The following is a 25892-nucleotide window of genomic DNA, read 5'->3' as shown; positions in this document are numbered from 1 at the left end:
ATTTCAATTTCAACTGAAAAATTAAACAACAAAACTATGGGTGTGTTTGGATAGAACTTATTTTGCTGAAACTGAAAACTGAAAATTGAAAACACTGTAACAAAATAATTTTTAAATGTGTGAATAGTACCGTGGGACCCATTTTTAATGAAAAAGTTGATAAAAAATGAAATTTGTGGGTCCGTGAACAGTGCACAAATGCACTGTTCACATAAAACCGGTCAAAAGTTGCGGCTACTGTTGCATGAACAGTAGCCGCTTGTGGGAAAATCTCGTGAAAAAAAAAAAAAAAAAAAAAGGGAAAACGCAGAAACGCACAGCAGCAAAAATGCAAACGCGTATCCAAACCCAGCCTAAATTAGAGGAAGGAAAAGAATTGAAACAAAAACATGTAAAGAGACTACCTAGATGTTCACGACCTTATTGCTGGACTCAAGTTGGCTTCCTGCACAGAGAAGTTTCTAAAATTTTCATACTATTCCATTACCATAAATTTGCCAAATTCAACACACTATTCTAACTTCAATATTTATGTATTAAACCACCAATAACTTGCTCACAATATATCAAAATTCTTTCATTAAACCAAATTATACCTTTTGGTAAAGTACATACAAAGTAGTACATTCTTTTGTTGCTAATTAAAAACAACATATAAAATAAAAAAATTAATAAAAACAAAGGAGAAAAGATTTCAAATACAGAAATTATATTAAGCTTATTACAAAAAAAAAGGGACAAAAAACAAATCAATAAAGCAAGAATAGTATGTAACCCCATCTTCATCATATACAACCACAAACATAAAAAAATAAATACAGCAAGTACATGTAATGAATAGATAGATAGCCTCTATATTTTATTTTTTGTCTACTACATTTATCACTTTTATGGTAATTCAATTTTTATATAAAATAAAATGACATTCAAGATGATCAATGTTAGATTGCTAAAACATAAACACAATTCGACATCTACCTCTCAAAACTAAATAGTACCAAAAATTGGAACACTTAGCACATCAAAACACACATATACACATAACCAAAACAAAAAACAAAAAACAAATAGATCCTTTACTCAAGAATCTCAAAAATGTAAAATTTTCCAAAAGCAAAAGCACATAGACATGCATATGTACATGTCTACATAAATATCACAATCAACATGTATATATCTCATAAAGAACAAAGAGCATATTTGTCAATGTTCTAATTGTCAAGCGCAACAATCCCAAGTTTACTGCCAAAATACGTGTCATAGGAATAGGTGGAGATTGATATTTTAGAACAAATTTATTGAAATTGTAGCCTCTCTCACTTGCAAGCAATTGGCTGCCTACATCTAATAAATTATTTTATAATTTTTTTGGATGCCTTTGCCAAATTGTAACTTCAAAAGAGAAAGGAAGCAACTTGTTTATCTTAGGTTACCTCTATTCGGCTTTGCAGTGGCCATGGTGAGAGATGATGATGAGTTCACCTTGGGCCTAGGATTAAATGGCAAATCACAAAATGCATTGAACACAACCCAATAAGTAGCAACAATTTATAATTTTAATAAACACAAAGTTGTATTCTTTAATAAATAAACAAAACAAATGTTTTCAAATCTCATCAACAATAACAAAATACATAGATGAAACACACATTCATAAGAAACCCCAAAAATGATGGAGAGAGATTTGCTATGGAGAGGTAGAGGCTGCATCCGAACTTGTCAAAAAAGAAAGATTCTTTTTAGTGTCTAAACTCGTCCAAATAAAAAGACTCTAATAGTTTGGAGAAGATTAAATTTGAATAATGAAAAGTTATTCAAAAAATATATTAAAGAAATATGTAAATTTCTAGCACATAAAGATAAAATTTAAAAAGTGAAAGGAACATAATTATAAACGTAAAGGATGAGAAAAGAAAATTGATTGAAATAAGAGAGGGGCTAACCGTGTGGGTTTTTTTGGCATGGGCTAAGGAAGACCAATAAAAACTGTCTACATAAATCAAAACCAATTCTAAACCTTAATCAAAACCTTCTCTTTCTCATCTCTCTAACTCTCTCAAACCAATTCCAAATTTTAAACCTTAATCAAAATCAAATCTAGGCATGATATGTAAATCAAAACTAAGTAGTCCATAACAATCAAACCTAAATCATAATTGTGGGGCCAGAGAATTTGTGACCCCGGCCCACTTTACCTTAAGGCCCAAGGCCCGCGTCGAAGAGAGACGTTGCCAAGGACATGCAGCAAAAGTCCAAATGGCCTAGAAATGCAGACGAGGACAATCCTGTCCTCGGCATCCCAAAACCTAGAAGGGAAGAACAGCACGCCATCAAAGGCAGCCCCCAAAGCGCTCCCAGAAGAAAGGACAAGTACAGTAGGACTCGTACGAGGGTACAGTGTGGGAGCAGTTCAAGGAAAAGCTGTCACCTCTGCATTGAATGCGCCAACAAATGTTCTGACCACATTAATGGGAAAAGACCCCTGAACAGTGTAGCTTTAGTTATTGCAACTAATAGAAAGTGGGGGAAGGCGATTGATGAGACAAGCACTCAAGTAGTTACCTGCCTAATCAACAGATTAAAGATCAGGATCAACTGAGAGGGGCTATATAATGTAGGAATTCATCCACGGGAAGGGGGGGGGGTGATAAAATAAAGGGCATTATGTATTGTCTCTAGGACCATGGTAACCTAGCGTAAAAAAGAATAATAAGAACATTAAGCTCCTTGGACGGGGGATGCCAAGAACCAGAGCCACCCAGACCGTGCCAAGGAGAAAGTCTTCTTGGGTAAGCATAGTACATCTCTGTGCGATCATCGTGAACACCATGACTAACTAATGTCCGTTCACCAAGGCCTAACCTTTTAGCCCACTCTCTACAAATTTATTATTTCAGCCTTTAATGTTCGAACCCAATACCACTTTGGGATCGATACAAATTGAGTCCTTACAATTGGCGTCGTCTGTGGAAAGGCTTGTGCGTTGGCATAGGCGGCGATTAGTCATGGTAGAATCAAGCCCCTGTCAATAAGGGACCCTCGAAAGAAATAATTTTGGCAATGGTGCAAGTTATACGAAGGCCTTTCCATCATTTCCAGTAACACGCGGTTGTTGCCCTAACACAACTCCCACTCAGAGCTACACTTCGAAGTACCAGTGGCACAGGCAGTTCTAGAGGCTTCTAACATCAAGTTTATGCCCCACACCTTGGTCAAGGAGCTAATCCTTGCGGGCCCAGTAGCCTGATTCACTAAATTCCCATAAGTGCTAAACAGAACTAAGGTCTTGCATGGTCCTCGGACTCAAACCTATGGAGAAACCAACTACTTCAAGAAAATATAAGTTTTGGACAGAACCAAGATCTTGCATGGTCCTCGAACTCAAACCTATGGGGAAACTAGTCACTAGAAAAAATAAGTGTTGGACAGAACTAAGGTCTTGCATGGTCCTCAAACTCAAACCTATGGGGAAATCAACTACTTTAAGAAAACATAAGTTTTGGATAGAACCAAGGTCTTGTATGGTCCTCGGACTCAAAACTATGGGGAAACCAACTACTTCAAGAAAATATAAGTTTTGGACAGAACCAAGGTCTTGTATGGTCCTCAGACTCAAACCTATGGGGAAACCAACTACTTTAAGAAAACATAAGTTTTGGATAGAATCAAGGTCTTACATGGTCTTCGGACTCAAACTTATGAGGAAACCAACTACTTCAAGAAAATATAAGTTTTGGACAGAACCAAGGTCTTGCATGATCCTCGAACTCAAACCTATAGGGAAACCAACTACTTTAAGAAAACATAAGTTTTGGACAGAACCAAGGTCTTGCATAGTCCTCAGAATCAAACCTATGGGGAAACCAACTACTTTAAGAAAACATAAGTTTTGGATGGAACCAAGGTCTTGTATGGTACTCGGACTCAAACCTATGGGGAAACCAACTACTCCAAAAAGAAAGTGTTAGACAAAACCAAGGTCTTGTATGGTCCTTGGACTCAAACCTATGGGGAAACCAATTACTTCAAAAAGAAAGTGCTAGATAGAACCAAGGTCTTGCATGGTCCTCGGACTCAAACCTATGGGGAAACTAGTCACTAGAAAAGAAAGTGTTAGACAGAACCAAGGCCTTGCATGGTCCTCGGACTCAAACCTATGGGGAAACTAGATACTCCAAGAAAGTCTAAGTACCAGACGTGGCCTAAGAACACGCTCGGCACCTGGGATGGTGCATTTAGCTCCCTAGAGGTATGTGTAGACGCAAACTCAACACCCCATGGGCGCGGGAAAGTTAGAATTCTAGGATGTAATTCCAAATATATCATATGCACAATCATTCATACATGTTAAGATAGCTAATTCAAAAACCATGAGATTCGCAATAATAGTAAATATCGGCAAGGGCAACGAATGTATAATTAAAAGGAAAAAGGGAGAAAGGAATTTCATACGTATGGTCAAAGAGTTTAATTACAAGTAAATTCCAAGGTCCTCAAAACAAAAGGGAAACTAATTAACAACTAAACAAAAAACAAATACAAAAGTTGGCTAGGACTCCTACTTCTTCAATTTTGTTTTGGCCACTTCCTGGGGAGGCTGAGAATGACTAGCCTCGGGACCCTGAGAGACATCCCCTTCCTGGGAAGGCCGAGCAGGATTAGCCCCAAGGCCCTCGGAGACATTAGCAAGGGGAATAGCCTGAAGGGGCTGAACCAAGAGGGCCGGCTCCTCGGCATCAGAGACCTGAGCACTGACTATGGACTTGGCAGCCTCCTAGGGCATCTCAAGAGTCAGACCTCCAGGTGTTTCTATCGCCCCATGAAGCTCTCCTCCCTCAGTAGGCTCGTCAGGAGTGAGAACGATCTGAGCAGCTTCCGGCTGAGTAGCCTCAGTCTTCTGTGGAGCGCTCACAGCCTTGGAGCTGGCGGAGGCGGTCTCACGAATGGCCGGAAGATACTACACCTTCTCCGCCTTCCACAGGTCAGACAAAGCCTCCACCCCAGCTTGTTTGAGGACTTCATTCCAAACCTGGGAGCAGTATAGCCTGCATACACCAGGGATTTGAGCTTTAAGGGTGGTCTGAGTATCAGCCACCCCCGCATCGTAAGCCTTCTCCTTGGCCTTATCTTTGGAGGTCTCGGCCTCCGTCTTGGCCAACTCAGCTTTTGTCTTGGCCCTCACGGCTTCGTCCCTGGCCTATTCCGCGACGCCCTTAGCCCTTTCTGCCTCGGTCAGTTTCTTCTTTAAATCACCGATCTACTCTTTGGCGATCTTCAATTGCTCCTCGGCGGCAAGCAGGTGCCTCGTCTGTTCCTCGGCCTGTTTTTGGGCATCGTCCAGGCCTGCCTCAGCACTATCCCTGGCCTTGGTCATCTCCTTTAAGTCCTCCCTGGTCTTCACGAGGGCAGCCTCGAAATTTTTAAGGGTTCGCGCAGCCTCTATACGCTTATTACGCTCAAGTTCTGCAGACTTACTCTGCCCCTTAACCTTGTTCTCCAGCCTATACGTGGCCTGGACGGCCTGCCAATTGAAACAAACACATTATGAATGAAAATCTAGGAGCAAAGGTCGACGGAGTCATAAGTATTAGGTGCTTTACCATGCCCAGGTACCTCTTCATGTTGAGGAAAACCTCCTGCATCCTCATATTCTTCAACTCGGTCATGTCAGTGGGGAGCAGCAGGGTCCTCTCCAACGCGTCGGCCTCCTTCGCCGTCTCGAAAGCTCCTCATGGATGCATCTTCCATCAAAGGTTCCCTATGGAGCATTGGGGCAGGAAACCAAGCATTAGGCGCGGATTAGGCATCGACCCCTTTCCCCTGACATTGATGTCTAATCTTTAACTGTTTTTGAGCTCACGGGGTTTCGTCCTCCTCTCGAGAGGAGTGGGATTTCCCCCCGTTCATTGGCTCCTTACCCTTGTAACTCCTCTTCCTCTTTGGGTCGGTGGGCTCAAGCCGAGGAGGCAGAGTGGATTGAGGAGGGGCAGGAAGTTTTGGTCGGGGAGATTGTGACTGCGACCGAGAAGGAGAAGACCTAGTCTGGACTGGCTGGAACTATGGTGGGGGAGTTGGAGCACTAGGCTGTGACCTTCCCTGCACACCTTTCCCAGACTGGCCCTCGAGCAGGTCAAACAAGCTGGTCAGGGGCTTTCTCTTAACACCCATCTCCACCCAAAAAGATGTTCCCACTAACGACAGTTCCGCCTCGGACAAGTCAGGGTCACCCAGGTCACTGGAAGGATCCTCGGATGGATCAGCTTGGTCAAATACACCGAACCCCTCTTCGGATAAGCCCAAATCACCCTCGTCCTCCGCTATTTAGTGGGACGAAGAAGAGCCCACCAACGGGATGCCCTCCGGGACAGGAGATCCTTCAGAGATCAAAAACCCGTGCTCGGCTATAGTGATTTTCTGAAGTCGAGGATCGTTAGCCCTGATCACGTGCTTCGGGGCGGCAAATGACTTCTGGATAAGATTGTACCCTAAGATTTTGTGAGCAGCTCTGACTTGGTTGTCCTCTTCGTTTACAAAAACCGTGGCCTTGAGAATGGTTTCCAAATCCTCTCTGTTGGTTAGATGAAAGTGCCACTGAAAGGCGTGTGGATCTGCAAAAAGAAGGCATGTTCTTAGTTAGTAACCGAACCACACAAATTACGACGGCACAAAAGATTAGCCCCCTCCTACTCTCTGCACCCCACCTGGTTCTCCCTCCACAGTTGGGCAAGGAAGGCCATCGTGCCACTCCCCAGATACAATAAGAAAGTCCTTATTCAATCCTTTGCTGGACTCGGGGAGGCACTGGATTAGCCGAACCCTATCGTCTCTCATCTTCATATAATAGGATTTGCCCCTTAAATGTTAGAGGTTGTAGCACCAGTTTACATCATGATGGGTCAGTCTTAGCCCCATTTTTTCATTTAAGGTGTCCACACAACCCAGGATCCTAAATACATTAGCAACGCATTGGGTGGGGGCTAATCGAAAATGCCTAAGGTAATCCCTCATTATCGGCCCCATGGGGATTCTCACACCCCCTTCTATAAAGGCGAGAAGGGGAATCACCACCTCGCCCGTTCTTCTCTTAAGATGCCACTCCCCCTCCTTGCAGTACCTCAAACTCACATTGGGGGGTATCCTATAGTCGGCGATGAACTTTTCCATCGCCTCTTCGGTCTTAACCAAATTTTTAATTTAACCATCTCTAGGAACTGCTAAACAAACTCAGGGGATAACGGGAGAAGTAGAGGAGCAAGAGAAAAATAAACCCAGAAGAGAGAAAGCACGAGTTAGTGAGAGCAGAAAACTTACAGAAAGGAGAAAAAGTTTCTCGGACGGGCTTTTTATGCTAGAGAAAGACTTGAGTTTGGATGGAAGTTTGACTGAACCCAGGATATGTGCTCCAGAACACTTATGTGCGAAAGTGAAGAGACAAATCAGTTCTAAAAATTATTTATACTTCCCATCAAAAGTAACTGTGCGAATTTTCCCGCCCATAAAGATAAGGAAATCTCCACCGTTAGATTACTATCGCACCGTTGAACGTGGGAAGCACAGAGCTGCTTGCATTTAATAAAGACGCGCATCACATACCAAGGCACCAAGAACATGTCTCGGGTAGATAAAGAGTCTCTGGTACTGATAGATGACAAGGATTGACAAGCTATGGCAGAGGCCTGATATCATCAAAACCCTCCTCTCCGTCCGAGGAGCCGAACAGCAAGGTTTTGAGGGGCTAATGTGGGGCCAGAGAATTTGTGACCCTGGTCCACTTTACCTTAGGACCCAAGGCCCGCGTCGAGGAGAGACGTTGCCAAGGACATGCAGCGAAAGTCCAAATGGCCTAGAAATGCAGCCAAGGACAATCTTGTCCTTGGCATCCCAAAACCTAGAAGGGAAGAACGGCAAGCCATCAAAGGCAGCCCCCAAAGCGCTTCCAGAAGAAAGGACGAGTACAGTAGGACTTGCACGGGGGTACAGTGTGGGAGCGATTCAAGAAAAAGCTGTCACCTCCGTATTGAATGCTCCAACAAACGTCCTGGCCACATTAATGGGAAAAGACCCCTGAACAATGTAGCTTTGATTATTGCAACTAACAGAAAGTGGGAGAAGGCGGCTGATGAGACAAGCACTCGAGTAGTTACCAGCCTGATTTACAGATGGAAGGTCAAGATCAACTGAGAGGGGCTATATAATGTAAGAATTCATCCACGGGAAGGGGGTGAAAAACTAAAGAGCATTATGTATTGTCTCTAGGACCACGATAACCTAGCGTAAAAAAGAATAATAAGAACACTAAGTTCCTTGGACGGGGGAGGCCAAGAACCAGAGCCACCCAAGCCGTGCCGAGGAGAAAGTCTTCTTGGGTAAGCACAGTACATCTCTGTTCGATCATCGTGAACACCATAACTAATGACTGTCCGTTCACCAAGGCCTAGCCTTTTAGCTCACTCTCTACAAATTTATTGTTTGGGCCTTTAACGTTTGAACCCAATACCACTTTGGGTTCGATACAAATTGAGTCCTTACAATAATTATTGCCAAAATTTGTGTATAGAAGAAAATACCTTTATCAATGTGGTGTCGGCAGTATTACGGTGGTGGGATGCCGTTGAAGGTGGGTGCTAGCCTAACAATGTTCTTGCTTTTGGGGCTTTGCTTGCAAATAACTTGTATGGAAAAATTGTCTCTAAGTTGTCATAGGAAATAGAGTAAAGAGAGCAAAGGAAAGAGGGAGAATAACATACACAGAGAGAAGAAAGAAGTGGTTAAACTACTAATAGACAGAACGTTGTCTTTAGTTTACCAAGAATATACGCTTGTTTTTATGAAAGGAGATATATATTGGCAAGAATCAAATCCAAAACTATAAACTGGGATTTAGAGATACCTCAATCGAATCATTCAGCTTCTGTTAGTATTTATATACTTGGAGGAGAGGAAGACTAGAAGGAAGGAAGACAGAGAGGCTAGCGTGAAGTAAATATGAAATCGGAGAACATAAAGGTGGGGAGAAAAAAAAACGTAGGGAAGGGGAAGGGGAAGGAATCTGAAACTGTGCAGTAAATGTGATACCTTAGAACAGAAACGTGGGAAGGAACAAAACATGGAGAAAGAAAACGTAGGGAAGGGGAAGGGGAAGGAATCTGAAACTGTGCAGTAAATGTGATACCTTAGAACAGAAACGTGGGAAGGAACAAAACATGGAGAAAGAAAACGTGGGGAAGGGGAAGGAAAGGGTTTTGTGTGGAAAATTTTGTAACCATGTTTTAGAGGAACAAAACGTGGGAAGGGGAAGGAAAGGGTTTAGCGTGAAAAATTTTGTAATTGTGTTTCAGAAAGGGTTTCACAAAAGGTTTAGGTTGAAAAGGCTTTGGATTTGGGCTTTATGGTGGAATTAAATGTATAAGAAGTGGGCTTTATGGTGGAGATTATGGTGGAATTAAAATGTATCAAAACTATTTTAAATTTATGGTGGAGATTATTAGTATTTTAAAAGGTGTAAAAACTTTTTTAAATTTGTAGGAAAAATACAAAAAAGAGGTTGAAAATTACATGGCTGCTGACGTGGCTCAATGTGAGCATAGCAACATTAAATGCTACGCTTCAGCTTTTTTTTTTTTTTTTTTTTAAATTTTATTATCCTTCTTGTCATCACTTTCTCCCTCAAGGACGGAGTCAGAACTTGGAGTCTGGAGGGGCAACTCTGGCATTTGAGTTTACTGCTTTATTACTAAAGATTTTTGTTTAAAATTTTTTAAATGGCCAAGTTGTTTGTTCTGGGTAAAATAGATTGATTGGGCTTAATTTTTTTTGTTTTATTATTGATAATTTTTGTTATTGGGCTAATTTTTTTGGGTTTTTATATTTTGTTTTAGATTTAATATTAATTTTTTATGTCCTTTAAAAGGTAAAAAAATGCTAAAACTACAAAAAAATTTACAAGTTGCTAATATGGTGAGTGATTTTTATTTTTATTTTTTTTTTACAAGATAGAATTTCTACTCTAACTTAATCTAAGTATATATATGTGTGAAACTTCCTTCTTGAAACTTAAACCCTAACTCTTACCCCTCACACCCCACATGCATTTATACTTGTAGAGTAACCATTGCACCAAGGGTATGCGGTGGTTGGTGAGTGGTTATTAATAAGTAAAAAGTGATACAAGTGTACGAACCAATAAGAATTTGCTACCTTAATAATTTGTATAAATGTTGTAAAAACGTCTATGGCTATAATATTATTCTCAAAAGAATTGATAGCATTATTAAGGGGGGCAAAGTATAATTTTATTGAACAAAATTGCTAAAATTAGTACCTATTAATATGATAATATTAAAAAAAAAATAGTGGGGGCAGTCCAATAACAACTCTATCCATGCTCTCCCTCTCTCTTTTCCATTGGTGTTTCCACTCAACAATATTATATATAATAACAAAGAAAAATAACAAAAGTTTATATGTACGATGTGTTAATTTTTATAAGATGTTATTTTATTAATTTTAATTAATAATAAGTAATATTTTATTTTGCACAAAAAAAATTATTTCTTACATATTATGTAATAAGGGCATAAGAGTAATAAACTCTCTTTTTCAACTAAACAATATAGTTTTTCATCCATCTACTTTTCTGTCCCTCTAACCAAGTATACATAAGAAAAAAATAAATTTTTCTATTATCTTACCATTTTTTATTTTCCTACTTTTTCATCTCCTCAACCAAATGAACACAAGGAAACTTTAAAAAATGTGACCCATATATTTTCCATATTACTTTTGCTGTTTCGACATTAAATGCTAAGTGAGAATGTGAGCAAAGAGTATCAATGGAAGTTTAAAAAGATGGGAGTGGAAGCCAAGGGGGTGTTTGGTTTGTGTTCTTAAACAACTATTTTCAGTTTTTAAACAGCATTTCATGCATTTCAACGTACTTTTTCACCCACACGTATTTCTAATTTTCTACAAATATTTTTAAACAACAATTTTCAGTTTTTAAACACATGTACCAAACGGGCCAAGTAACTTGAAAAGATGGGAATTTCGAGCAATGAATGAAAGGTCGAAAATTGAAAAAGAGAATTTTGTAACAAGCCAATAGCCTGATGTGAGGGGGTTTCAAAAGCAAAGACTAGTAAAAGCGTGAAAATAAGATAAAAAGTAAGCTTGAAAGGAACACTGTGGACAGGTGGAGGGCAAATTTTTTTTTCTTGGAGAGGGGGTAAGCTCTTTACGAAGTTGATAGGATCTCCATTCTTACCCACTTTGAGCAATTTTTAAAAATTTTTGAGGGGCGATGGCCCCTCTAATAACTAGTGTAGCTCCCCTTCGCATATGATTTATTTTTGAATTTTTATAATAAAATATTAGGAAATTTGTGTTAATTCACTCTGATTTATATATTAATTATGAGTTTTGCTAATGTATGCCCTTAAGGCATATGTTAGTAAATTATTTGAGGAAACTTTTTATTGAGAATTGACAATTTTTTCAATTCTCAATAAAAATTTTCTTAAAATGGATTGCTATTGTATGCTTTTGAGCATATATTAACTAGACCCATTAATTATATTTACACTAAATAATTGCTATCTTTTTTTCATATTTAAGTTCCAGAACATTCTATTTTGGTCATTTGGTATTCTTCTATTGCTAAACTCTTTGCTTTACTTGATAAAAAAATGATAATATTGTATGGGGGATGTGAAGCTATTATAAAAATAAAAAAAAATTTTAAAAAAAAATAGATTGTTATTGAATGCCCAAGGGCATACATTAACTGGGTCCATTAATTATATTTACACTAAATAATTGTTATCTTTTCTTCATATTTAAGTTCCAGAACATTCTATTTTGGTCATTTGGTATTCTTCTATTGCTAAACTCTTTGCTTTACTTGATAAAAAAATGATAATATTGTATTGAGGATGTGAACCTATTATAAAAATAAAATAAAAAAATCCTATTAATTATTTTGAAGTCGGGGATTATGTGGAATAGCCGTGTAAAGTTGACTACCGAGCCTTGCTAAGGAAATAAAAGTCCCGAAGCTTTCGCACTCTTTTATCTTTATCATTTGGTCTGTGATTTGTGGTGAACCAAGTGAGAAGGCTCACCTCTTCCACTCCAATCTAGAATCCTTCAATTCCAAACTGGTATAAACCTATCAACGACTCAACAAATTAAGAGAAAAGCAATGCAATTATATTAGTGTTATCTAATGTTATAATATTTTTTTAGAGATATTTTCAACCTATGGTTTTAGCTCTTAATGATCGATCTTTATCATTAAATTAAAACACCAATTGATTTTGGTATAAGCGGAGGTCAAACTCTAAATCTCTTATTCGATGACAAAAATATTTACCAGTTAAATTAACTGGAACTCATGTCTAAAGATATAACATAAATTACATAACTAAGCACCTAAATTCCAAATTACCACAGCTGGACTTCCCAAATCTATTGGGCACCCAAATTGACGCGGAAACAAGTGACTGGAACGTAGAATTGCTCCCACCATTTGTTCTCATGAGGGATGACACAGTGAAAGATCTTATCCATTAATTCCACTAATTAAGCAAGTCATTAATTTCCAAGTGATAAAAATAATTGGGTCTTGTTAACTGCTCTTAGGGCATTTAATAATATTATTTTTATGAAAAGTACAAAAAAATTTCAAAATAAGTTTTTTATATAGGATTGCAAGATGGTACAAACTACAAACATGGTGAGCTGAATTACACCATTAATTTCAAAAAAAAAAATTAATAATAGTCAAACACTTCTTATTATGCATGTGTGTAATAAGATTTTTTTTTTTTTGATATAATGTGTAATAAGATGTTATGTTTGAAGAATGAGTTCACAACCAAGCCTTTTTAGACAGTTTTGAACGTGTACTACGCATAATACGTGGATTTTGGGGTCCATTTTTTGGTTTATTTGACTTGACTCTCGTTTTTCTCTGCAACAAAATTATCTGGGATTACCTTGAGAAAGGACAACAATGTAGGTTTCGCAGCCAATACATCAACATGTGTGAAGCTTTTAGACGCTCTTACTCTCAACTTGGGATGCACGGACGCGGCTCCCAAGGTCGCGCACCCACGTCCGACGCGGCGGGACGCGGCGACGCGGGAGGGACGCCGCAGACCGCGCGTCCGTCCCGCGTCGTGCCGCGTCCTGCCACGTGGCAGTGCCCGAATCGGGCCGACACGGGCCGACGCGGCTCAGATCGGCGCCGATACGGCCGAAATCGGCACCGACGCGGCCGAAATCGGGCCGACTCGGCCTGTATCGGCCGTATCGGCCTGTATCGGCCGAAACGGCCGAGTCAGGCCGAAATTTAAAAAAAAAAAAAAAAAAAGGTGCAAAACGCACCGTATGACTAAACCTAAGATTCCTAAGTACCCAGACCCCCTCAAACCCTCACATTTCGTCCAAACTCTCAAAGTCCATCTCTCTCACTCCGCCCCTCATCTCCCTTCTCTGTGTGTGTCACTGTGCTCCGTCCCTCTTCTCTATTCTCTGCGTTTTGAGCGTTCTGTGAGTGCTGTGTGCACACTGCCCTGCTTCAGCCTTCAGGTGTGCTCTCTCTTTACTCTTTTCTTGAATTTTTATTGTTTGTTCTTTACAATTTCTCTCTGAATCTGAAAATTTATATCCGACTGCTTGCTGTGTTTTTTTACTTGTTTTTTCAATTATTTCTTGTGGGAGTTAAAGGGTTTTGTTAACATGTGATTTATGGTTTATGGGAGTTAAAGCCTTAAAGGGTTCTGTGTTTGTTTGCTGTGAACGTGGTTGCTGTGTTTTTTTTACTGAACTTGGTTTAATTTATCATTAATTTATTGTGTTAATAGTTATTATTTGTAGGTTATTTGTGAGAGTTAAATGGTTTTTTTGGTTCTGTGGTTTTGCATTTTTTTGCTGTGAACCTGGCTGCTGTGTTTTGTTGCTGTGAACTTGGTTTGATTTATCATTAATTTATTTAGTTAATAGTTATTATTTGTAGGTTAAATTGAATCTATTGAATTTACAATGGACGAAGTTAATAGCACAGAAAGTTCACAAGAAGTGTCAAATGTCGAATCTCCTCTTTGGCAGTATGTGACTAAAGTAGAAAAACCGGCTGGTGCATCTGTTAAATCTGGTGGAAACACATATTTTAAGTGCAACTATTGTGATATAGTTTTTATGGGATCCTATTCTAGGGTTAAGGCTCATTTATTACAAATTTCCGGCAAAGGTATTAGAGCATGCCGTAATGTGTCAAAGAGCCATAGGTTGGAAATGCAGCGAATGCATGATCAAGTTGAGGCTAATAAGTTAGAGCAAGAACAGAGAAGTCAAATTCCCTTACCCCCACCTCCACCTCCCCCAGGCCGTGGGATACCTATTTCCCCATTTCGGAGACAAGAAGGGAGTGATAGTAGTCATAGTACAAATCCGGTTGATGCTAAGAGGAGGAAGGTGACTATGAATACTACTTTGGAGAAAGCATTTCAGAATAATGCTAGACATGATTTAGATAGTAGAATTGCTAGGATGTTTTACACCGGTGGGCTTCCGTTTAACTTTGCAAGGAACCCACATTATCGTAGTTCCTATGCATTTGCTGCTACTCATAGCATTCCGGGTTATCTTCCTCCTGGATATAATGCTTTGAGAACAACACTTTTGCAAAAGGAAAGAGCCCATGTTGAAAGACTCTTGAAACCAATTAAGGACTCTTGGCTTGAAAATGGTGTAAGTATAGTTTCTGATGGATGGTCAGATCCACAAAGGAGGCCTCTTATTAATGTTATGGATGTATCAGATGGGGGTCCAGTATTTATAAAGGCAATTGATGGGTCAGGTGAGTTCAAAGATAAGCATTACATTGCTGGGGTGTTGAAGGATGCTATAAAAGAGATTGGGCATGAAAAGGTTGTCCAAGTCATCACTGATAATGCAAATGTGATGAAGGCTGCTGGAGCTCTTATTGAGGGTGAGTATCCTAAAATATTTTGGACACCTTGTGTTGTCCACACTCTCAATCTAGCTTTGAAGAATATTTGTGCAGCAAAAAATACTGAAAAGAATGAAGTTACATATGAGGAATGTAGTTGGATTACACGTGTTGCTGATGATGCATCCTTCATACGTGTTTTTATCATGAACCATTCTATGAGGTTGGCAATGTTTAATGAATTTTGTCCATTAAAATTGCTCCAAGTTGCTGATACTAGGTTTGCTTCGGTAGTTGTAACATTGAAAAGGTTGAAGTTGATAAAAAGATGCCTTCAAGCCATGGCTATTAGTGACCAATGGGCTTCTTATAGGGAGGATGACGTTGGAAAAGCTCAAAAGGTGAAAGATATGATTCTAAGTGATCTTTGGTGGGATAATATTGATTATATCCTTGAATTCACGGCACCCATTTATGATATGCTACGAATAGCCGACACAGATAAGCCTTGTCTTCATCTTGTGTATGAGATGTGGGATTCCATGATAGAGAAGGTGAAAGCAGTGATATATCGGCATGAAGGCTTGGAAGATGATCAATATAGCTCATTTTGGGTTGTGGTGTATGATATACTCATTGATCGGTGGACTAAAAATTCTACACCACTACATTGCTTGGCTCATTCCTTAAATCCTAAGTAAGTACATTCATTATCTATTTTCCTTAGTTCACCCTTTAGTAAAACACACATTTGATCTATATTTGTTTTTTAATCTTTAACTAGGTATTATTCCATTGAATGGATTTCGGAGAATCCAAAACGCATCCCTCCACATCGGGATCATGAAATTTCTATGGAAAGAAGCAAGTGTTTGGAGCGATACTTTGAAGATGAGAATGACTTAACGGTGGTGAAGTATGAGTTTGCTAAATTTTCAGGAGGGAGGTTTCCTTCACCAAGTGCCTTGACGGATAGGTGGACCTTACTACCGTTGGTTTGGTGGCAATACCATGGCTCCGCATTTCCAACTCTTCAAACCCTTGCCCTTAAACTTCTTGGACAACCTTGCTCATCCTCATGTGCTGAGAGAAATTGGAGCACGTACAAATTCATTCATTCCTTAAAAAGAAACAAAATGGCTCCTGCACGCGCTGAGGATTTGGTATATGTGCATTCTAATCTTCGACTCTTGTCAAGGCGCAATGAAGAGTACATACATACCGCAACAAAGATGTGGGATATTGCAGGAGACTCTTGGAATGAGAGCGACATGCATGGAGGAGCTGGAATTCTTGAGAATGCAGCTCTTACACTTGATGAGCCAGAGTTGGAGGCTATAGTTATTGGGAATGTTAACACTAGTGCTACTACTAGTGAAAGTGAAGTTCGAAGTGAAGCTATTGATCTTGAGGATGATGATATTTGTGTTTGATTGTTTTGTTGATTATCTTTTATTTTGTTTTAGTTTCAAACTTATGAGTTGTATTCTAATTTCCAAACATCATGGAATGTTTTAGTTTCAATCTTGTGGATTATATTTAATTTATGAACATCATGTTTTAGTTGTTATCTACTATTGCTCTTAAATTTGGTATTTGTTTATATAATGTGAAAAAGTAAAAGTATGCTTAGCAATATATTAAACATATATTATAAAAATATTTTTAATAATTTTTTAATCGCCGAGTCCTGCCGCACCCGCACCCACCTTTTTCAAAAATTGCCGAGTCCCGCACCCGCACCCGCACCCGCACCCGCACCCGAGTCTCGAAACGCACCCGTGCTTCATAGCTCTCAACACTCAACCAAAACAAAAGAGAGAAGCGAATGAATCTTATTATTTTCTAGATGTTATTTTCAACCAATTGGAGTTGAACATGTACGTCCGCACCAAAATGCATCAGATGTTAAAAAGAAGAATGATGCTCTCGACGTATAATTTTCCACAACTTTGTGCCATAAGTTGTCACATGGCGAGTTGTGATACAAAGTTGTAGGAAATTATGTGTCCGTTACTCTAAAAAGAACACAAAACACAACTGTCTCCAACAAAACATTGAAGTCTGAACACACACACAGTAGAAGAAAAGAAAAGGAAGATGAAGATGAAAAAGGAGATGGGTTTTCTCAGCGGGCTTTAAAAGTTGCTGAATCGAATCTATCAGGGCTCTATATCTCTCTCACGTTGTAAATTTGTAATTATAAGTATTCTACTTGTGAGTTATTAGCATGGAAGATTTTGTTATTATGAGTGCAAAAAATGTTAGTCATGCACAGAACTATCAAAATTGGAAGGAATTGGAAAGTTTTATGATTTTTGGTTTGTTTATTTTTTTCCCTTCACATGTATAATAGTAACACAAATAGTTTAATAATAGTAGGTGCCCACTTAACGAAAAAAATAAAAAAGGTTATTATGTGCAATTCATTTCCTTGATTGATTTGATTTATTTTCTCTAAAGATTTGGCATTTTTTTTTTTATTTCATGTGAAAACACAAGTCGGCTTGAACCTGTTGGACTCGTCGCAACCCAATTAACCCAACCTGAACTCGACGCGACCCGACCGTTTGTCATGTCTAGTAATATCTAGTAAGACAACAAAACGTGAATAGCCGTGTAAAGTTGATTGTCATAGTTGTCAAAACGTTAATCGTATTGTGAATCGATTTTTGATTTTTTCGTATCGTGTATCATAAGATATACAAACACTTAATAAAATTTATAAAAAATTATAGATATACGTATATAAAGGGTATATTCATTATAAATTTTGAATATGCTTAGCTAATGACCAATTTATTCATCACTTATGTAATAATATTTAACAAACTAACTAAATAAATCAAACTAGCACGTGTTTATAACATAAGCATTCAAATTGCTTAAATTCAAAAGTGGTAATATATTACAAATGACCCAAAAATTAATTTATTTTTGTCATATTGGCTAATCAACCCCATCTAAGTCAATGCTATCATGACGTTTTGCAATTTTATTTCTTCATTAAAATTTTCTTCATCATCACTAACATTTACTATCTATTCTTGTTCTTTTTATTTTAATTAAAAAAAAATCTTCTTGGCATTTTAGTTTCCTGGACTTATAATAATAATAAAAAAATAAAAAATAATTAAATATTCAATTAATATCTTATTCATGGTATAGAAAATAAATTTGTAAATATTAAAGTGAAGTGTAAGTTTATAATGTGTAGTCCAAATTTTGCAGAAGAAAAAGAAGAAGAAAAACCTTATGAATATGTTATTTTATTAGGTTAAATTAAGTAACCTAATAAATTTGTGTATAGAACAAGTCTAACAACTTGTTAGATTCAAATAAAAGTACAAATTTTAACAAAAAAATATTATTTTAAAGCATTTGTCTATGTATCGTACGATATGTATGATTTTATAATACGATACGATTTATATGATACACACACTATATTGTATGATTCATAAGCACTTACAATACGCCAATATGATACGAAATTTTTTACACACAATATGATACGTATCATATGATACGATCGCGTATCATACAATACTGACAACCATGTTCATTGTTGACTATTGAATTGAGCCTTTCACACTCTTCTCATAACAAAAAGAGTTGAACCTTTCACTCTTTTATAGCTTTTTTATTTTTATTTTTTGGTTGGGAAACAGCATTTTCCAATTTAATGTAACTGATTTGTGGTGAACTGCTGAACTGGCATATTCCTGTCAAGGAATCAACGGATTTAAGAGAAAAGCAGTGCAATTAAATTATTGTTATCTTAAGTTATAAGTATAATATAACTAAACACCTAAATTCCAAATTGAAACACAGCTGGACCTCCCATTGTATTGGGGCTCCCTAATTGATGTGGAAATAAGTGGCTGGAATGTAGAATTGCTCCCACCATTTGTTCTCAAGGGATCACACCACAGAAATAGATCTTATCGATTAATTCCACTAATTAAGCAAGTCATTAATTACCAAATAATAAAATAATTTCAGATTAAAAAAATGCTAGAGTTACAATTTTTTTTTTACAAACCACTAATATGATGAGTAGTTACTAGTTATTGGTAAATTAAAAAATGATATAAGTGTAGGTCCAAATGAAAACCAATAAGAATTTATCACCTCAATAATTTGTAAAAATATTATAAAAATGTTTGTGAGTATAACATTGCTCTCGTTAAGTTTAAGGTAAATAGTATCTACCCTATGGCTACTAAAACTACAAAGCACATTTTACGAGATTGCGAAATTGTACACTTGGTGGACTATACGACACCATTTTGAAGAAAAGTAATAATACCCATACACTTCTTGTTAAATAATGCTAGTATCACAACAAAATCCATATATTCTATCATTTATAACTGGTCACGTGGACAAGTTGCGACAAAAGTTATTGGTTTTTTTTATGATAGCATTATTCATCATTATTACATATTCCTTGTACACACTGCCACGCTTGGTTGAAATCGAATTCTAAGAACATTATTTTCAGAAGTGTGTACTAATTGTGTAACATGTGTGTAATAAGATTTTAAGTTTGAAGCGTGGTATCAAAACCGAGACTTTCAGACAGTTTTGAAAATTAACTAGGCATAATACGTGGATAGTAGGGTATATCTCTTGATGTACAAGGCTAGTTCAGGTTTTTCTGCAATGAACTTCTCTGGGATTTCCTTAAAATTTCTTTGTCGGACAAGAATCAAGAATGTAGATTCTCTTTCTCCGCAGGTAATAGAAGTGGGTCGCGCATTTCAACAGAAAAAGGAAGAAAAAGCGGGCCCACCGTCCCAAGAGTAAGGATATGTTTGGTTGATGAGGATGGAAAAGATGCGTGGAAAATATGTGAGAAGATGGATGGAATGGGTATCTAAAAGGTCTGTATCTCTCTGTCCTTGATTTCTAAAAGAAAACACACACACACACACACAACAGTTCTGTCTCTCTCCTTGATTTCTAAAACTCTCTTTCCTTGATTTCCTTACTAAACGAACACACACACACACAACAGTCTCTAACAGAACACACACATAGACATAGTAGAAAAAAATAAAAGGAAGAAGAAGAATATGGATTTGCTCAGTGGGGTTCTAGAGTCTTTGAATCGAATCTTTCATTTCCCCATTATTCAGGTCTCTCTCCTTGATTTCTTAAGCACTTTGCCCAATCTTAAAGCTTTATTGTTAATTCAACGTTTTTTACTATATAATCCAGTTGGGTGTCTTGAATCTGTCTGAACCAAATTCAAAGGAGGCCAATATCTTGTTCTTGGGCCAGGATATGGAGTGCAAAGAAGCTGTGATTTCCAGCCTCTCGATGAGGTTTTTTTTTTTTTTTGGTGGTAGCTTTTAGAACTATGAAAAGGAAGGAGAAGCAGCCAGATAAAGCCGAAACTTATCACTAATAAAGCTTCTTTTATTTACTTCTTTATTTAAATGGTGGATTGGTAATTTCAATTTTGTTTAATTTCGATAACCATTGACTTGATTTTCTTTGTTGTGGGTATTGGTGAGTGAATGTTGCAGGGGTCACCTGAGTACTTGACATCATGGGTATCTAGTATTGGCAAAGTCAAGTTTAAATTTTTTGATTTAGGAGAACATGAGATTGCTCACAGAGTTTGGAGTGACTACGGTGCCAAGGTTGATTTCTCAATCTATCAATTATCTTTGATGAGAATATATAGTTAATGATTTGTGCAATACTATGATATGTGATTGTAATTCAAATTTCTTAATTTACTCTTGAGAAAGCTTGCATGTTTTGAGGTTGTCTAGATCTAACTCTGTTACGATTTTAGACCAGGCTTTTTTATCTGATGTACTCTCTGTTTTAGTTTAATGGGTCCTTCATGTCTTCGTCCTTTTTTTTTCTTTTCTTTTCTTTTCTTTTTTTATATAAACATAGAGTCTATTTTTTGATTCAATGTTGAATAATAGAGAACATGACTTACATGATTGTATTTATATTCCCAGCCAAAACTTTCCGTGTTTATGTTTGATTTATGGGAGGTAAACATTTATCATGGGAGTTCGGTTATAGCACATTTTGTTTTAGAAGGTCTGCTAATAGTGTCTCAACATACATAATTCATTCTCTTTGTCGTTTTACTAGTACATCATTTACTTCTTATATGACAGATTATACTTTCTTGTTTAGCCTTTGTCTTATAGTTTATATACCATTTATATCTCTTGAGATTTTGGATTGGGAATTTGGCAAATTGCTGCCTGATTATCTAACAAAGTGGAAAATGTTTTGAGTTATGCTTGTCAATGCGTGTTGCCCCAGTCCACCATGCTATCTTTCCTTGTTAAGTATGCACTTGTGCTAATTACATTTCAATCTTTATTCTGTAGATGGATGCAGCTGTGTACATCGTTAATGCTGATGCTCTAACTCAGGAGGAACTTTTGGGGCCAGGAGAAGAGCTGAATGCTCTACTCTGGGATCATTTTTGGGGTCCAAGAGAAGAGCTGAATGCTCTACTCTCTGATGAAGTCTTTGTGAAAGTTCCATTCCTTATTTTTGGCGTAACATCTACTGGAGCTTGTTCTCAATTAAAAGAGAGATTGTGTTACTTCCTCAGTTTGCCCTATGTCACCATAGAGTTAATATCTACTGGAACTCTTTTTCAATTGAGAGAGAGATTGCGTTACTCCCTCAGATTGCCCTATGTCACCATAGAGCCGGCAGACACAAATGCCCCCCTTGAGATTTTTGTGGCTCAAACATTACACAAAGAAGAGTATCTAGATGGTTTCCAGTGGCTTTCTCAGTACATTAAGTAGCGGTAGAGGTATTGGTGATGTTTTTTCTTTTTTCTTTTTTCTTTTTTCTTTTCTTTTTGAGAGATGGTACATCTTACATATGCATTAAACATCCCTCTCACAATGAAGTGGTGTCTTATTTATCTTAGACATTTAAATGAAGATTTGTTTTTTTTTTTTTCTGAGTGGATTTTATGGGCACACTGTCAGTTTGATTGTTGATTTTCCTCTGTTGATTGCCTGCTATAAGAAAAACCACATGAGATCCATCTGGCTTAGGAGCCCCTATGAGAAGTACCCATGATATCCATCTGATTTTGGTGAGTTGATCGCCTGCTATAAAACGATATCCCTTTGGTTTAGGTGAAGGGTCTCGGAAGTAATGTAAAAGATTGAAATCCGTTTGGAAGCAATCTCTGTCCATTCTAGGGAATTCCCCCTTCAGTGTTTGCATTTGCTAAGCTTAAGGTTGATGTTGAAGCTGAGTGCCTGTGTCACCAGGCTCTTTATCAACAGTTCCTATATCTCCACCCATTATACGCACTTAAGCACAAACACGAGTACATTTTATCATATACATATCTATCAGCTTAAATGCAATCATATACTTCGTCATTTCCTAAATATAGGTTACCTTTTGCCAATCCGGAACTACTTTTTATATCGTTGGAAGTTTGAAGTAAACTTAGCTTCACCGTTGCTTTCCAAAGTAAATAAAGTACAAAACAAAAAGACCTAACTTCCTATAAAGATTGGACAACAAGTCAACATCAAACCAAAGCAGCATTCGTTTCCAAAAGTTGGTAAAGTCATTAATTGCATATTACTTGAATTACTTAGCAAACATTTCACCATACCAATTACCAAGTCCCAACCGGGATCTTTCTTGACCAAAAGCTGTTTCTGTAACCTAATTATAGAATTCAAAATAGAGATTTTCACGATGTACTAATTTTGGAGTCCATGAGTTACAGTATTGATCAAAAACATATTTTTAGCAAGTACTAGCATTTTTGTTAGATTTGTCAATTAATCAATTTTTTGGTGAAATGTCAGTTTCATTGAGAAGTTTGAAGGCTTTTGAAACTTCTCACCGTCTCACGTAACAATCTTTATGGGAGAGTACCATCAAGTCTTGGTGATGTAAAAAATATAGAGTTTAGACTTGTCAATTCCATAATCACTAGCAAAGTTGCAAGAACTAACTATTTTGGATTTGAGTAACAACAAACTCATAGGCAAGATTCCGACTAGTTTCCAAACGGATATAGGAACGATCTAAACTTTTATGCCAACAATCGTGGGTTGTGCGGATTGCAAATTCGGGTGACATGTCCAAAAGACCTATCACCAACAAAACAAAACCTCCTGCATTGTTAAGGCTTATAAGTTATGCATGCATTCTATGATCAAAGACCAACATTATAAAGGCTTTCAACAAGTAAACAATGGTGAAAAGTTGTTATTCGTAAGTATCAACAAGTATGAAGTATGTTGACTTGAGAGGCTAACCATTTATCTTGTTTGGAGGGATAAAAAATGAAAGTGGTTCGAATTGATAAAGTGAGAAGTGAAGTAAATAAAGAGACAGATTAGCAACTAAAACTAAGCTTAAGAATACCATTTAGAACAAGGTGTTATGTTGTTTGGTTGATCCCTTTATAATAGCTAACGAGGCTTTTTTTTTGGGGGGGGGGGGGGGGGGTTCTAATTAAGTAGAGGATTTGTGTGCTTTGTACCCTCGTTGTTACTATATTTATAATTAGATTTTACTAACGTATGCTCTTAGAGCATACAATAGCAAATCATTTTAAGAAACTTTTTATGGAAAATGAAAAACTTACCCATTTTTTTGACAACTTTTTCAATTACTTGTAAAATGTTTTCAAAAATTGATGATTAATGTGTGCCCTAAAGGCATACATTAACCAAATCCTTTATAATTACCAATTGAATTATTCTTTGGAAGTTGGGATTATCTCTTGTAAGAACCAAGTGCAGCTCTTCTGGACCGTAGGTCACTTGGGCTCACAACTTATTTGTAGTGGGCTTAAGTATTTCCCACAATGGGTGGTTCTCGGCAGAGAGACTCAAAGTCACACTCAATTTATGCTCTTTCCTTGACTGTTTTCTCTCAATTTTTCTGAACCCCTTCTTCTCCCAACTTTCTTCTATTTATAGTCAAGGTTAGTGGGGAGATCATGATTACAATCACCGTTAGTGCTACTGAAGGTCCAGTATTATCTGGTTAAAGTGGTTGTTTAGGTGAAAGGGCGGTGCAGCATTTATGATCTTGGAACTTGGTTCCATTTTCACCGATTATGTTCGGCAACTCACGTTCCCGTGCATATCATGTCCTTCCCGGATATGACTCATGCGCTCTACCGGGAAAGATCAACCGGTCAACTCTGGGAACTTAATACCCAAAACTTGTTTTTACTCTAAGGCAGTTTCAAGAAGGGCATAAGGTAACTGGAACTTTCTGCTGGGCCTGCATCCAAGGCCGGTATGGGCTTGGGCCCGGGGCCTAGATGGGTCTGGGCCCAAGGACAGTATGGGCTTACGAAGCTCAGTGCCGTACAATAGCCCCCCCTTGATTCATACTCGGTTGCCGAGGAGAATCAAGGAGCTGCCAGGGCCTTTTGATCCCGGGAATCTTCTAGCCTGGGACTTCTGGCTGTCACTTCTCATTAATATTCATCTCAAAAGACGCGCCGTTTCGCGGCGCCAGGCGCAGTCGTCATTATTGCCTGACGGTTCGTGAACCGAAGCGGCGCGCAAATCGGTTACGCTTGGCATTCGTTGGGTCGCTCGTAGGCTGTGCCCATTTATTGCTTGATTAAGCGTTTCTTCTTCCCCCATTTCTTTTGGCTCTATAAATAGTCCTTCTCCAAACATCATTCCATTTTTCCTTCGCCTCTGATCTTTAGTGCCTACTCTCTGCCGATCACATTTCTGTGTGCTTGCTTGCTCAGCGTTCTTTTCCTCCTTAGAACCCAAAGTAAGTCTTTCTTCCCCTTCCTGTTCCTTCAGCTTTGTTTCTTTGAGTTCATTCTTGTAGTTTTAGGCTTTATAGATGGGTTATTCTTACCTTCTAGATACCCCGGCTACTTTGGCCACCTTTAGGAGTAAATTTAGTATTCCCAATGACGTGGACGTGGCCTACTGCCATGAGAGTGATATGGAACTCCACCGAGGGCAGGGTACAGCCTTCTTTCCTTTGATGTCCATTTTAGAAGGTGGGGTTAGGTTCCCGGTAGATCCCCTCCTGATAAACACACTCACCTACTATGGGCTGTGCCCCGACCAGCTTCCCCCCAATTTTTACCGAGTAGTTAGTTGTGTCAGCCAATTGAACCAAACCTTTAACTTACAATTAGACCAACATGATATTAACCAAATGTACAGCCTCTGTGGGAGCAAATCCACAAATTATTACTTAAAGACGAGGGATGCTCGGGTACGGCTGATATCGTGCCTACCCGATTCGAACAGGAACTCCGCCGGGGAGTTCGTCAGGGTGCGCGGTAATTGGTTTGCCGGGGAGATCCCTTGCCCCCTCACACGGCGTGAAGTGGGTTCGTACCATCCCCTTCTTATAATTGTTTGAGTAAAAAAAGATTTTTTTATTGTTAAAAGCTAATGCGTCACCTGTTCTTTTGCAGACGGCAAAGTGTCTGCTCAAGACCTCAGAGCCGTCCACACCAGGGACTTAAACTTCGTCCTCCGTTCCGAGATCTACGTGCATTGGGACGGGCAACTCCGGGCCTCACACCTGATCCTCGGCGTGGAACCGGTTTACTCTACTTGGCAGCCTTTCAAGCAGGCGTTGATAGTTGACAGCCCCCTGCTATCGTACATAGACGTCCGGTACGTGAATTTCTTGCCGCCGAAGCTTACAACTGGGGAAGCGAGGGAATTTGGTCGGCGGTTCACTGCCGCGGACGAACTAGTTCCCCTGCGAGACGATTCCGCGGAACGGGTCTCTCGGCGCCTTAGAGAGAGAGCTCACGAAGCCATACAACAAGGGGATCAAGCCCAAGAGCAGCCCCATCCCGAGGATCCACCCGCCGAGCCTCAACAGCAAGTGATAGAAGCGGCTAACTTGCTAGCTGAAGCAATCCAGCCCGGTGCAAGAATGGTGGCAAGGAGAGTAA

General features: G+C 38.5%; 2 protein-coding genes and 1 pseudogene across 4 annotated transcripts; all 3 read left to right on the top strand.

The window, feature by feature from the left end:
• Positions 1–14946: 14946 nt before the first annotated feature.
• LOC126716853 (uncharacterized) lies at positions 14947–16527 on the top strand. The gene is made up of 2 exons (XM_050417861.1): positions 14947–15650; positions 15738–16527. Exons 1-2 carry the CDS (start codon positions 14965–14967, stop codon positions 16384–16386), a joined length of 1335 nt encoding a protein of 444 aa, XP_050273818.1. The 5' UTR covers positions 14947–14964; the 3' UTR covers positions 16387–16527.
• Positions 16528–19617: 3090 nt separating this feature from the next.
• LOC126716852 (GTP-binding protein SAR1A-like) lies at positions 19618–21912 on the top strand. Of its 3 annotated transcripts, none has more exons than XM_050417860.1 (3): positions 19618–19842; positions 20180–20607; positions 21325–21912. In XM_050417860.1, the coding sequence occupies exons 2-3, from the start codon at positions 20482–20484 to the stop codon at positions 21754–21756; spliced, it is 558 nt and encodes a 185-aa protein (XP_050273817.1). In that variant the 5' UTR covers positions 19618–19842; positions 20180–20481; the 3' UTR covers positions 21757–21912. The 3 variants fall into 3 exon arrangements, with proteins under 3 accessions (XP_050273817.1, XP_050273814.1, XP_050273815.1); XM_050417857.1 differs by having other exon boundaries at positions 19618–20097; positions 20491–20607; XM_050417858.1 differs by having other exon boundaries at positions 19618–20097.
• Positions 20934–21054, top strand: LOC126720114 (small nucleolar RNA snoR83; annotated as a pseudogene).
• Positions 21913–25892: the final 3980 nt, after the last annotated feature.

This window comes from Quercus robur, chromosome 3, assembly GCF_932294415.1.
Source record: "Quercus robur chromosome 3, dhQueRobu3.1, whole genome shotgun sequence".
In the NCBI taxonomy this organism is placed as follows: domain Eukaryota; kingdom Viridiplantae; phylum Streptophyta; class Magnoliopsida; order Fagales; family Fagaceae; genus Quercus; species Quercus robur.
This window is presented reverse-complemented; position numbering and strand designations above follow the sequence as displayed.